This window comes from Bos indicus, chromosome 11 (genome assembly GCF_029378745.1).
Source record: "Bos indicus isolate NIAB-ARS_2022 breed Sahiwal x Tharparkar chromosome 11, NIAB-ARS_B.indTharparkar_mat_pri_1.0, whole genome shotgun sequence".
NCBI lineage: Eukaryota > Metazoa > Chordata > Mammalia > Artiodactyla > Bovidae > Bos > Bos indicus.
The window spans coordinates 50,163,631-50,178,918 of record NC_091770.1 but is presented as its reverse complement, the minus strand read 5'-3'; the positions used below and the strand labels follow the sequence as shown (position 1 = coordinate 50,178,918).

Here is a 15,288-nt window from a genome sequence, read left to right as displayed (position 1 = left end):
AATCAAGATAAAAAATTAATGCTTTTTAGAACCACAGTAGCTTTTGTTCATCTGAAATGAAGAATAACAGGACAGTGGATGACCTCCCACGATAGGCCATGCAAGTCTCTTAACAAGACACATTCTTTGGACATTTATAGAAGCCTTGAGTCTAAGTTTCATTTCAGATGGACAGAGAGTCTACCAAAGAATAATTTGATAAGGAATTCCACGATTCTACATTGAACAGCAAGACAAGACAACAAGCATCTTTTTTTTTTCCAGTAAAACACAATTAAGTATAATTTTATTCAAGACATTCTTCTCAGCCTGATTAACTGTCCAAGGATCTCTGTTTAAGTTAGTTGGGTCATAAAGTCATTTATCAGCAAAGTAGGAATTTTAGAGCACAGCAATTAAAAAAGTTAAGTTCTCTTTTGAGGTCTTAAAGGAAGACTAATTTTCCTGGTTATTTTCTCAAAGAAAGGCCTTGATGAAACAAACATCCAAAGGAGGCAGCTGAGGGCATTCCCTGGTGATCCAGTGGTTAGGACCCTACACTTTCAATGGTGAGGGCACGGGTTCATTCCCGGATCAGGGAACTATCCTGCAAGCCACACAAAGCCAAAAAATAAATAAACAAATAAAAACAAAAACAAAGGAAGCCGTTGAAATTTGAGGCGAATTCTGAATGCCAAGAAGTCCTGAATAGGCAGCCCTCACTTCGGAGTAGAGGATCAATTCCTGAAACAGATGAATGTCGAGGTTTACAATGTGAGGAGTCCAGGAGTCCAGCACAGCAGTCCAGGAGTATATTTAGGGTTCAGCCTCTCAGGAATAAACTAGAGAGTCTCAGCAGAATAGGATTCCAGAGAACTGTGCATATGCTTCTTTAACTTTTGTAAAGCTTTCCTTGACCCTGCTGTCCCTTCTGCCTACCAAATGGATCAGGCTTAAAGGAAATTCCTGCTGATCCTCAAGAGAATCACTGTATTAGAGTAGTGAGGAACAAGACTCGTTTGCAGAAACTTTAAGAAGGAAAGCTATGACAAACCTAAACAGCATATTCAAAAGCAGAGACATCACTTGGCCGACAAAGGTCGATATAGTCAAAGCTATCGTTTCTCTGGTAGTCATGTACAGATGTAAGAGTTGGACCATAAAGAAGGCTGAGTGTCAAAGAATTGATGCTTTCAACTGTGGTGTTGGAGAAGACTCTTAAGAGTTCCTTGGACTGCAAGGAGATCAAACCAGTCAATCCTAAAGGAAATCAACACTGAATATTCATTGGAAGGACTGATGTTGAAGCTGAGGCTCTGATACTTTGGCCACCTGATGAAAAGACCCACTCATTGGAAAAGACCCTGATGATGGGAAAGACTGAGGGCAAGAGGAGAAGGGGGTGGCAGAGGATGAGATGGTTAAATGGCATCAGCAACTCAATGGACATGAGTTTGAGCAAACTCCGGGACAGAGTGATGGACAGGGAAGCCTGATGTGCTGCAGTCCATGAGTCACACATGACTTAGCAACTGAACAACAAGAAGGAATGGATGGGGTGGATACAACCATTATACAGGAAGTTTAAGAGAAGGAAGATGACAGGGGATTTTAAGTTAAGTGGGCAACAGGGTCAAGAAAATAAAGGAAGCTAAAGGAAAGCTTTCTACAACTTAAAGTGAAGTTCTATACATTTTTAAATGCAGAGAAAAAGTATTCAAATACAAGGAGAGGCAGAAAAAGGTGATGTGAAACCTCTCCATCTGTCTTTGGAGGAAAGCATGAAAAATGTACTCAAGGGGATAAAACACAGTGAAGGTAGAGTGAAGTTTTTCTTTAAAAAAATACTTATTTTAACTTACTATTTATTTAGCTGCGCCAGGTCGTAGTTGGAGCACGTGGGATCTTGAGTTGTGGCATGTGAACTCTTAGTTGTGGCATGTGGCATCTAGTTCCATGACCAGGTATCCAACCTGGGTCCCCGGCGCTGGGAGCATGTTGCCTTAGCCACTGGACCACCAGGGAAGTTCTGGGACAAGATTTTCAAGTGAAGGTACGAAAGAGAGCTCATCATGTCACCACCATGTTTTTGTTGTTGTTGATTTGCTTTCAAATAGAATTCAGTGGTTACAAACATTATTGTGTGTCAGAATCACACAGGAAATGTGCCAAGCTAGACTTTCAAGTTCTATACATAAAGATTCCGGTTCTGTGTTGGACCCAGAAATCTGGATTCTTAAGCAGCCCAGGTGATTTTTATGCTGATGATCCAAATTTTAAAAAGACTCTCATGTGTGTGTTTGCCCTGTGAGCAGTAGAGATGTAGAGTGGAGGAAAAGGCTTAAGGATTTGAGAATGAGAATCTTGAATAGGTCAGTCAGTCAGTCAGTTCAGTCGCTCAGTCGTGTCCGACTCTTTGCGACCCCATGAATCACCCCACGCCAGGCCTCCCTGTCCATCACCAACTCCCGGAGTTCACTCAGACTCACATCCACCAAGTCGGTGATGCCATCCAGCCATCTCATCCTCTGTCGTCCCCTTCTCCTCCTGCCCCCAATCTCTCCCAGTATCAGAGTCTTTTCCAGTGAGTCAACTCTTCGCATGAGGTAGCCAAAGTAGGTAGGAAAATGTAAATAAAAAGGATCTCTTTGTGGCACTGAGAACCAATAAGTTAAAATTCAACATCATGGACCATGCCTGCTATCTTCTATCAATCGAAGGGCCTTTAGTAGCATATAGACACACACAGAGTAAGTTTTCTAGACATGCACACACCAGGGCCATTAGTGAACAGTTTTTCTTGCTTTTAGGTTGGTTAGATGACAGAAGTTAATGAAACATCTAAGGTTGATTACAGTTTCAGAGACAAGTTGAAATTTCCCACTTTGTAGAGAATCACTTGAAGAATGTCCTAATTATATGTTAAGCTGTTAACAAAGAAAAAAGGAAAAACATTTCAACATTTTCTATACAACTTACCAGCAACATGTAGTACCTGGCATTTTCCCAACTGTTTCTGCTGTGAGTCAGTCAGAACACAGACAAAGTCAGACAGTGCTGTTAGGTAGGAGCTAAGCAAGTTGAAATTCTTCTGTTACAGCACTGAATTGGGGGAAAGACGTTTGAGATTCTCCCAGTCCACAGCCCACCAGCCCCCTAGTTCTCTTTTGTGCTCACTTGAAGAGCTCTTGCTTTGAGTTCACTTTCATTCTGGCCCTGTATGCCCTAATTTTTAAATATTTTTCTTAGTGTTATTAAAACAAAAATAGAAATTTAAACCTAAAAATCATTTTTGCCACTGGTTCATCATTTTTTGATTAACAGACACAAAGCATATGAGAATTTTGTTCCAATCCCTTAAACAATTTATCACGCATATCTACAAAAATTTATTTAAGTGTAATTTCAGGTATTTTACATGTGACCTGAAGGCTGTGCTAAAGATCATGAACTCAGGTTCAAAATGCAGAGCTAAGGACTGGAAGAGAAAAATAGAAATGGGAAACAGTTGATTTTCACTGGAGAGTTCCTGTCTGAATTTTGTATAGTGATTTTTAGAATTATTGTATAACATAACTACAGTTTTTGCATAGTTTAACATAGAAACAATTTGAGGTTTTGTTTTTGCCATGTCATATTTTGCACTTTTGTCTGTTAAAAACATTTAAATAATATCCAATATTTCAGTGCTATAGCTAAAATTACAGAAAATATCTTTGTGTCTGTAAGCAAGATTTTAAGAAGTTTTAGGGAATCGCCCTATCTATTCTCATTCCTTTGCTTCCCGATCCTATCCGTGCTCTGGTTTTTATCCAATTCTTGCTTTACTTCTTTGCTTGATCTATTTCTTATTATGAATGAGGCGGATGGATACCCTAAATGACAGTTGAAAGAGGAATATCTTGAAATAAGCAATTTCTCATTAACAGTTATTTTGATATGTGATGATAAATTGGACTTTTTAAAGTTTAATCTGGGTCTTGATTCGGATGTAATTCTTTTTTTTTTCTGATGTAATTCTTATTTTCTTGTTTTGATCTTTTTCATAGTTCTGTCAATATTGGGTAGAGTAAAACTCTTTCACACTATTATTATTGAATAGCTTCTAAACAATCAATGATAAATAAAAACTTATTTCTAGTTATCTTTCACTTTAAAAATCCACAATTGGTTTGGTTTTGTAAAAATTACATAACTGAAATTATCAAACATATTGCCAAAATTGTAAAATCCGTAAGAGTTACTATAAGTCCAACTGTTGTTAATGCAGCTCCCTTTTCTTGAATACTTTATTCAGTCTAAAAGTGGTCTGCTAGAATTTTTTAAATTTTTAAACATTTGTTTTCCAGAAATCTCTTACCTTTTTAAAACAAAATAGTAATGCAATTGCTTAATTTTATGTTGAATGCTGTATTCACTTGCTCCAATTTTTATTTGTTCATAGGGTTGTGAATTATGAGAACATCAATAAAAATGACTATTATACCATTAGCAAAAAGGCAGTAACACATGTTTATAATAATGACATTGAATTTATTGAAATTGATCGATGGGAACAGGAATATCTATATCACAGAGAACTCACTAAGATTCCCATATTTTCACTTTTTCGGAAATGGAAGGCTTTTAATGTGTGGAAGAAGAATGTTCGCTCCAAAAAAATCAGTGGATGTCGAAAATCTCTACAAAAAGATCTGTTCATTGTTAATCATGTACGTATTTGTTAATCATATTTTAAGAGAATTACTAACAGAAAAAAATTAATCTCAAAAATAGAATATTTCCTCTATTAAGAGAATTGACAGTTCTTGCCCTATTTGTCATTTAAGGGTCTGGCAGTCTAGTGTGTTTTTACATTTTACCTAGGGTTTACACAGGTCCCCTTTGTTTAGAAGCAGCCTCAGAGGCTTAGGTTCACAATTCCCTTTGTTGTTGATCAGGAAAATTGTTTATCCTCTTGAATAGAGCAGGCTAGCAACTCCTATTACTTCTTCTCATCTTTGAGACCCTCTGGACTATATGGTCCAAAATAGTTTGTGGGCTTGCTTTCATGGGGCAGTATCTCCCAATGTAGCATGTGTTTTCAATCATGAATTCAAACAGTAGGGAAATTTTTAGTGTTTACTTTGGAGGAAGGGATAATCATGGGAAAGGAACTATTAAAGTGTATGTGACCATATTTAAAATCTCTACTTCTTGAATTTCAACTTGCAGTAGAAGTTTTCTGATTGGCCCCTGGGAGTGAACTGTAATCACGCTTATTTTATGTCTATTTTATGATACTGAATCACCACCCTCTCACATCAGAAACTTCAAGTTTGCATTTTACTGGTCATTTCCTTCTCTTTGCATATGGTAATCTGAAAGATAGTTATCAAGACATCAGTTGCACAATAAATGAACTTGAAAGAAATACAACTCACATAAGATGTTAGTACAAAAACAAGTATATAAGATGTACCATCTCAAGTCCTCCATCCAGTCAAGCATTCTGAGTTGTCGAAAAGATTCTAATCCTTCTTGATATCAAACTCAGCCCCTAGACCTCTAATTTCACTAAGGATCTATCAATCATTTTAACCTATTTTACCACTGTTTTACCACCTTTCATCTTTTACCATGTCTTGGACATTATATATTTCATTAATTTATTCCTAGATAAATAGATTAGTACTTCCTCCCTTTAACCTCTCAATCCTTAAGTTTGTTTTCTTATATCATGTGCTTGAGAGTTGTCATTCTCTTTGCCCACCATTCATACCAATAGTCCTTTGACCTTGATAATATCTTCTCTTTAATGTAGTCCAAGCAGACTAGAAAGTTCACATCATTTTAATCTTAGGTTGATACAACCAAAAGACCCATTGTGTTGGTTTAAATATCTATTAATATTAGATGCTATCATTACGACACACCACTAGTCTTATATTTACAAGTTAACTAGGAAGGCTGGTTCTTTTCATTCTTTTCTGACCATGTTGAAGGGATATCCTTGAAATTTTTCTTTTTATTATTTTTAGTAACCAACCTTATTAGCATCTGTGTCCACATTTCCTTATAACAACTTTGTTGAAATAGAATTCATACAATTCATTCATTTAGAGTATGCTATTGAATGGTTATAATATATTCATAGAATGATCAACCATCACCATGGTCTATTTTAGAACATTTCTATCACTCCAAAAAGAGTGATCACTCTCCCTGATTAGCATCACGTTTCCCTGACTCCCCCAAACCAACCCCTGCCCCAGCTCTGATCAACCACCAGTCTACATATTCTCTCTCTTGATTTGTCCACTCTGCATTTCAAATAAATTGAAACATGCAATATGTGGTCCTTTGTGACTGGCTTTTTTAACTTAGCATGTTTACTACATAGATGGACCTATATAGTAGCGTGGCATTTCCTTTTACTGGTAAATAATATTCCATCGTATGGATACATATGTTTTATTTATCCATCCACCTATTGACAGCCTTTCCCTTCTCTAGGGGATCTTCCTGACCCAGGGATTGAACCTGAGTCTCCTGCATTGCAGACAGATTCTTTACTGTCTGAGCCACCTGAGAAGCCCCATATATAAATAGTGTGTGCGTGTGTGTGTGTATATATATACAGTCTATATAGCAATACAATTGACATTTGTATATTGAGCCTGTTTCCTAAAATTTTGCAGAATTTATTATTGACTCTAGTAGTTTGTGTTTCAGTTAACTAATTAAATTTTTATTGCGACACAATTGACATATAATATTACATGTTTCAGGTGTACAACATAGTGATTTATAATTTTTAAAGGTTATAGTTTACTTATACTTATTATAAAATATTAAAATCATGCTAATGCTTATCACCTTCAATGGACACTCTTGATATACCAGCCCAGGAATGAACCACCTAACCCAAATTCCATCTGAAATTTGCTAACAGCAGAAACAATGATGAGAGGAAAAAACAAAACACCTGCTGTCTCTCTTACATTCACAACAACTTTCACTTTTGTCCTTTATGCTGATAGCCAGATATTTAAGTTAAGCCAAAGTAATTTCTCAGATTTTATATATATATATATATATATATATATATATCCCCCAAATTCCCACTGTCAAACTCTCACTTTTTGGCAGACCATCAATACCAGTTTTGCTGTCCACCTGGATCCTAGCTATTTATCCCTTTACCAACGGAACTTATATTTTTGGTTCAAGGACTTTTTCTCCACAGTACACTGGACTTTCTTACTTTTGCTACCCAATTTTGATTACAGTCTCGTTTCTACTCCTGTTTTCATATTAATTCATTTAATATCTTATTTCAACTCAGAAACATAGCCTGTAAACTTCTGCTTTTTTTTTAAATTGAATTATAGTTGATTTACAATATTGTATTTTGTTTCTTTTTATCATGAAAATTCCTCCATGAAATGAATCTTAGGGGCTACATGACTTCCTAGATGTTTTCTCAAATAAATCTCTTCACTGAGGACTCTACTAATTGTAACTTCCTTTTATTTGCACTTAGAATAAATAATTAAAACACTATTTCATGAGGTCTAAATGACTATTGTTTGTCCTGTTTTAGACACTCCTGGAAAGGAGTCCAAGAGTGTGCTGTATATAATACTTAAACCAGCACCACATATAAGTAAATTAAACTTTTAAAAAAGATAATGTATCTGCTCCTCCTCTGATTAGATTAGAAGTGAGCAGGAATGACCTAGAAACAATCTTGGAACATATGCCTTCAAAGTCAACATCCTAGAACCCAGATTTATGATGATGGCATAGCAGAAGATTAAGTTACATTATGTGACATTATTCCACAAATAATCTACATTGCAAAATAGATTCTTAATAGTGACTGTTACCCACTGAAATTGTAGAGTTAAATTTGTCTTTGTTCTATATCATACCCTCTTAGATCAATAGATAGGCACCTCCATTATCGTGGTGACTGGACATTGTAAAGTCCTCAGGAACACTAAGAATCTTTTACTAGCTGTTAGTCAAACCTAGTGAAATTTAAGATATGGCCCACTCCTCTGTTTCTTGCTCTCAACTTTATAGCTAAAGCATGTGTATTCAAAATGAAAGGAATTCAGACAAATTGAAAATGATAATTCAAAAAATACTTCCAGAACAGAACTTCAGAAGTATCTCTTTCTAATGTATGTTCTTTGTAGTTGTAGCTGAAATTAACATATAGAGCTATTTATTTTTCTTAATTCCCATTCTTGCTTTCCAAATATTTTATACCTTAAAATTTCAGCTTTTTTTTTTAACTAAACAATGATAATTTTTTATTTTCATTCAGTATTTGCGACCAGCTCTCCTTAAAATAAATGAATTGTGTTATCAATTGAGTTTTATGGGACTATGTTCTATTGAAAAATATCATACCTACACCCTGCAAGAATTTAAAGCTGCACAAGTTGTACGGGTAGGAGAGGTGAGAAAATTGTCTATCGTTTTCAAGAGTTTTCCCCCATTTTTGATACTTTGGTGCCACCAATGATATATATTCATCAATGTCTAGGTGACAGAGCGCCTAGAAGAATTTCGAAACGAGGCAAAAGATGTGGTCAGAAAAGCTTGTCGAGTTGCTCTACGTGCTGCAGGATTTATTCCCGATGACTGTGCACGTGAATCTTCTGAGGGTATGAAAGGGAAAGAATGCCGCTGGACTAGAAGTGGTGGCTTTCTGAAATGTTAACTTGTTTCCTTTCTACTTTTCTTAAGTTTAAACTGCCGTTGTTTAGTTGCTAAGTCATGTCTGACTCTTTTACAACCCCATGGACTGTAGCCCACCAGGCTCCTCTTCCATGGGATTTCCCAAGCAAGAATACTGCAGTGGATTGCCATTTCCTTCTCCAGATCTTCCTGACCCAGAGATCAAACCCACGTCTCCTGCATTGCAGGCAGATTCTTTACCACTGAGGCACCTGGGAAGCCCTAAGTTTAAAATAATGATCCTATATTTCAGTTATCCCAAACATTGCTTGATAGATTATAAATTCATTGTATATTTTAAAGTGGGGAAAAACATGTAAATACTGAATCTTTCTTGCATTACCCCTGCTTATGTAATGGTATTTCTAAACTGGTTTACAGAACCTTTCTTTCACAAGCATTTTATAGTTGACTCAGGGTCTCTCTGCTTAAATGTATGTCCGACCTATTAGTATAGACAATCTCAGGACGGGCCCCACCTGGCAGGAAGGCTAAAGGAAAATTTTATGCAGGCAGAAAAAAAGAGTAAAAGTGTTCCTAAAAATCAGATCCTATTAAAAGGGATGTTAGCAAGCTGTCTAGCATCTTTTGTTGAGTTGAAATCCTTTGATGTGGAATTTGTTTGAATAACTGGGTTATTTCCTGGCGTCTGAAATATCTCATGAACCAAAGCATTTTGTAAGTTTTGAATTTTACTTGTCTCTTAATCCATATTGAAAGAAATGGAATTTTTACAGAAAGATTCTTGTTACTGCCTCTTCTGTTGTTCATAGGTCATTTTAAAATGCCAGAAAGCGGAAGTTTCATTGAGTTGCCTACAGGAGACGCTGAGAAAATGACCTACACAGAGCAGGCCAGCAAAAGGCATCACTGCATGAGGCTGACATGGTAAATGGTTATTCTTTCTTTCAAGAAAAACTAGAGCTTCCATCCTTCTCAGGTTTCATTAAAAGTCAAAGCCTTCGGGACTTCCCTAGTGACCCAGTGGTTAAGACTCCACACTCCCAATACAAAGGGTGAGGGTTTGATCTCTCCTTGGAGAACTGAGATCCCACATGCCACACAGCACAGCAAAAAAAAAAAAAAAAAAAGCTTTTAAAGTTAAAGCCTTTATCACAGGATTTGCTAGTAGTAATGAGGGACTGGGGGACCTGGTCACCTGAATGAAGGCCCCAGAAACCCACCCCTCCAGCTGCCACCCAGCAAAGCATCCAAAGAGAGTGGTGGGTATGTCCAAGGGCCAAGAACTCCTCGTTGATCTCTAAGGTTTTGTTTCCCTCTGGCCCAGTCAGGAGTATCAGGCAGGTGATAGTAATAAGCCAGGCACATAGAGATTTGGAGTCTTCTCCAGTGGATCTGACAGTAAAGAATCTGCCTGTAGTACAGGAGACTCGGGTTCAATACCTGGGTTGGAAAGATACCCTGGAGAAAGAAGTGGTAATCCACTGCAGTATTCCTGCCTGGAGAATTCCATGGACAGAGGAGCCTGACGGGCTACAGTCTATAGGTCGCAAAGATTTGGACACCACTGAGCGACTGACACTTTGACTTTCCAGTGATCTGGAGGGCCTGCTCCACCTGTCTTGATCCCTAAAGAATTACAGGCAGCTGTACGGCCACACCAAGTTCCACCGCCTTTCTGAGTCAGGTTTTGTCACCAGGAGACCAGGGAAGAAAGTCTGCCTTCCAGACTTCACCAGGACCTTCCACCTGCTTGAAGTGAAGTGAAAGTGAGTCGCTCAGTCATGTCCGACTCTTTGCAACCCCATGGTCTCCTGCACTGCGGGTGGATTCTTTACCAGCTGAACCACAAGGGAAGCCCAAGAACACTGGAGTGGGTAGCCTATCCCTTCTCCAGCAGATCTTCCCAACCCAGGAATCAAACCAAGGTCTTCTGCATTGCAGGCAGATGGATTCTTTACCAACTGAGCTATGATCCACCTGCTTACCCAGCTGGATTCTGCATCATTCTAAAACCTCATCACTGCAAGTAACCCTTGCAAACAAAATAATCAAATATTACCTGAAGTGTATGTGGCACTATAAAACACTGATGACTGTTACTCTGTGCTCACTAACTTGGTCCAACTTTTATAGCTATTTGATTAACCTTAATTGTGTCCCAGTCCTGGTGGCTGAGATGGTAAAGAAACTGCCTGCAATGCAGGAGACCCAGGTTTGATCCCTGGGTCAGGAAGATCCCCTGGAGAAGGCAATGTCTACCCACTCCAGTATTCTTGCCTGGAGAATTCCCTGACCAAAGGAGCCTGGTGGGCTACAGTCCATGGAGTTGCAAAGAGTCGGACACAACTGAGCGACTAACACTTAAATGTGAGATAATCGAATAATAATGCTTGTATTGCAACAGAAAGCAGTGAAGCAGTCCCTGAGGCTATTATCATAGGCTAGAGGCACCTTAGGCTCCCCTTAAGCAGAATAAAAAGTTATTCCTAGTGCCTTGCTGACTCAGTTTGCATTCTAAGCACTCAAGTAGGGAAGCATTAAATTTTCATCTTTGGGTTAGCAGTTGCTGTCCAGCAACAATTACTGAATAGCAAAGATTTCATTACCATTAGAGTGTAAGTCACAGATGTGTATTTACTAATTTCTTCTTTAAAGCATTTAAAAAAAAAACCTCTTATGGCCCCTTTGGCTAGATGAGCTATGTGCTTTTTTTCATAACTATATTGCTCACTAAATATCCTATGGAATGGCTAGAACGTCTAGCTAAATTGATGCTATATATTTGAGTATATTTGTGTTTTAGAGTGAAGAATGTCTAAGACAACTCTTCTAGACAGTAAATCCCTGATATCACAATATAAATAGAAAGTCAAAGAGAAATTATATTTTAAAATTTAAATACTCGCTTTAGAGTCACTTTCAAAAATATGTAGTGAGTATAGAAAACTGAAGCTGTGTTTTTTTTCCCTTTTCAAGTTTTATTCGTCTAAATGACTATCTAATTGAGAATACAATGCATGTCCTAACAGTAAATTCTGCTAGCTCTCTTTTGAATTACCTCACTGACAAATTAAAACGAACACCTTCAGCAGATATCATTCAGAAATGGATTACAGAAGAGAAACCTGAAGTCACTGATAAAAAGGTAAATTCAGATACAATTAAAAAAATTCACTGGGCAACATTCATTGAGAAGTGCTTGCTGTGCTCTATGAATTATGCTATATCTTGTGTACTGGAAAAAGTAGAAGAAATGCTTAGAGGGTGTCACAGTATAAACAGTCTACTATGCACATATGGAATGGAAGAATGAAAACCAGCATATCAGCAAGTATCTAATAGCAGAGAAAACATCCACTGTGCTGAATATTGCAGTCACTCTCACAGGCATTTGCTAAAGGTTCCTCATGTGTTCACTCCATAAATATTCCTTAAGTATCTACTGTGTACCAACCCCTATGCTCAGTGTTGGGTACAGAGTGATGAAAAGCATAGACAGAATACTTGCCCCCAAGAAGCTTATAGTTCAGGGGTCATTGTGAGCATGAACTGGCAGAGAAGCAGATAAAGTGGTATAAATGAAAGAGATAAACAATGGTTTTAGAGGCAAGAAGAAGAAACTCATGGGAGCAAACCTTGGTGCTTTCAGTGCATAACCCCTTGGGAGGATGTTGATCTTAGAAACAGAGTAATTTGAGATGTTTGAGATTAAATAGTACAAATGAATAGTAGCAATGCATTCTAGAGAGAAGGCATGTTATCTGTTATCCCAATAAACTTTCCCCTAGTCAATCCTGGATTATGGCGCCATCAGTTCAGTTCAGTTGCTCTGTTGTGTCTGACTCTTTGTGACCCCTTGAACTGCAGCATGCCAGGCTTCCCTGTCCATCACCAACCCATGGAGCTTACTCAAACTCATGTCCATTGAGTCGGTGATGCCATCCAACATTTTATCCTCTGTCGTCCCCTTCTCCTCCTGCCTTCAATCTTTCCCAGCATCAGGTCTTTTCCAATGAGTCAGTTCTTTGTATCAGGTGGCCAAAGTATTGGAGCTTCAGCTTCAGCATTAGTCTTTCCAATGAATATTCAGGACTGATTTCCTTTAGAATTGACTGGTTTGATCTCCTTGCAGCCCAAGGGACTCTCAAGAGTCTTCTCCAACACCACAGTTCAAAAGCATCAAGCATCAATTCTTTGGCGTTCAGCTTTCTTTATGGTCCAACTCTCACAGCCAGTATGAAAAGGCAAAAAGATATGAAATCTTTTAGGTGCCATACCAGGTACCTAAAAATACAGCAAAACATGTTTATCTGGTTTCATCAAGCTTCCTACCTCCATATCTCTATATATCCCCAGGAAACCAACTAAGCAGTTTCAAGGGCTGGTGCTCTTTGTAATAGTTTTCATTTTCTCTAAAAGTTCAGTTTTAATTGCATATGCCTTTTCATTACTTTCCTCCCTTGTTCTTAGTTCCTTTTTTTCTCAATACTATCGCATTTTGAAAGTAACATTTATCTTTCTAATTATAAAAGTAATATATGCTAAGTGCAGAAAATTTGAAAAACACAGAAATACACAAAGAAAAGCATTCTCTACTATACCAAGACATCTATTTCCAAGGGTGAAAAGACAATCATACTTTACTTACGGCTTTATCAGCTGCTTTTTCTACTTTGCAATATATTATGAAAAATCTCCCAAGTCAATTTGTATTTTTTCTATATAACATTCTCACATAGAAATGTATTATACAATCTTGTAAATAGTTTTCTATTGTTGATCACTTTTCCACTACTCTAAAAATGCTGCAAAGAACATCTTTGTTTATACATTTTCCATACATCTCTGATTTTTTTCCCCTTAGAAGAAATGTCTAGATCTGGAACTGTTGGGTCAAAAATATGTTCACTCACTAAGACTTTTGGAATTGATTCATAAATTCCCAGAAATTTTTGTGTCCGTTTACAACCTTTCTAGCAATGTTCAAGAATGAACTTTTGCTCATGTGAAATCTAGATGTTAGTATTCATTTCAGTCTTTGTCTATCTGATGGATGTAAAGTAGAGTTCAGTTCAGTTGAGTTCACTACTTTAAAATGTTATGTTCTTTAACTACCACCCCCGTACAGGACAGGGGGATAGGTGTTGTGATGAGAAAAACCTGGGTGTCTATTCTGGTCTGCCACTTATGAAGCAGTGTGTCCTGAATGAAATGTTTTACCTTCTCCAGATCCTACTTTCTCATGGGAGTAATAATGATACCTACTAAGACCCACTACATATGGTTGGTATAGAATTTACATGAATACTCAACTCTGTCTGGCAATCAGTAAATACTCGATAAATGTTACTGAATAAAGTATCAAGAGAAAGAGAAAGAGGAGGATGTTGACTGGCATTTCCTTTAAAAATTTTCAAATTATGATCTTGGCCCATTTTTCTATTTAAGTATATTTCTGTTTACTGTCAGTGATCATGTTATTAGTATATATTCCTTTTGACTATTTCAAGTTATTTCTATTTAAATATAATCAACCTTCCATCTGCTATATCCGTTACTGATACATTTTTCCAGTTTGTCATTTGCCTTTCCACTTTGTTGATAGTTTTTTTACAAGAAGAAAAGTTTTACATAATTGCTTAATCTTTCCATATTTGCCTTTATATTTTAATTTCTTTGAAAGACATGCCAACGTTATAAAATCAGCTAATTGTATGAGTTTATGGGCCTTCTGTCATACAGAGAGTTTTTTATTTTAGACTTTGATACTTAATATCTTTATGGCCTCCTTGGTGGCTCAGCAGCGAAGAATCCAACTGCCAATCCGGGAGACTTGGGTTTGATCCCTGAGTCAGGAAGATCCCCTGGAGAAGGGAATGGCAACCCACTCCAGTATTCTTGCCTGGAGAATTCCATGGACAGAGGAGCCTGGCAGGCTACAGTCATTGGGGTCGCAAAGAGTCAGGCACAACTTAATGACTAACCAACAACAACTTATATCTTTATAACACTGCACATGTGCTCATTGCAGGGGGCCCCTGTGTTGGAGAAGCAGGAAGAAGATGAGTCTCTCGTTCCGATGTTTCTCACAGAACTGATTTTGACAGTCCAGTCACTGCTCTTTGAGCCTTCTTTGGAAGATTTTCTGGTATGTGTCTCCTCCCTTAACATCTGTGTATAAATAACGTCTTGGAAAATGAAGCAGTTGTTCTACTGTTAAATGATTAGCAGGTTCACTACTGTCACTTCTCCAAAGGGATCGTAAGAAAAAGAGCATTGGTTCTGTGCACAGCGTGGCTTCTACATAAAAGGTATCTGAAAGTTTAGCACGTTTTCTTTCATTTGAGACAGATTAGGGGCTTGATGGGGTATACTATCAGAAGAATATAGTCTGTATATGAATTTAGAGGACTTCCCTGGTGGCTCAGATGTTAAAGCGTCTGCCTACAATACGGAAGACCTGGGTTAGACCCCTGGGTCGGGCAGATCCACTTCCAGTTTCTCTCAAGTTGTTGTGAAAATTCATCTCTAAGTAGCTATCGGACTGAAGTCCCTGGTTTCCTGAGGGAAGTCAGCTGAGATCCATCCAGTTACATATGTCTGTCTGCTTCT

The 15,288-nt window shown here is 37.6% G+C and overlaps 1 protein-coding gene across 4 annotated transcripts in view; it reads left to right on the top strand.

Moving 5' to 3' along the window:
- The window catches only part of DNAH6 (dynein axonemal heavy chain 6), a 278,835-nt gene that overhangs the window by 24,521 nt on the left and 239,026 nt on the right, over window positions 1–15,288 (top strand). For all 4 annotated transcript variants that reach the window (XM_070798839.1, XM_070798838.1, XM_070798840.1 and 1 more), the window contains exons 5-10: window positions 4,424–4,691; window positions 8,297–8,431; window positions 8,519–8,639; window positions 9,486–9,600; window positions 11,653–11,821; window positions 14,708–14,824. In XM_070798839.1, coding sequence (XP_070654940.1) covers window positions 4,424–4,691; window positions 8,297–8,431; window positions 8,519–8,639; window positions 9,486–9,600; window positions 11,653–11,821; window positions 14,708–14,824 — 925 coding nt within the window. The remainder of the gene's footprint in view (window positions 1–4,423; window positions 4,692–8,296; window positions 8,432–8,518; window positions 8,640–9,485; window positions 9,601–11,652; window positions 11,822–14,707; window positions 14,825–15,288) is intronic.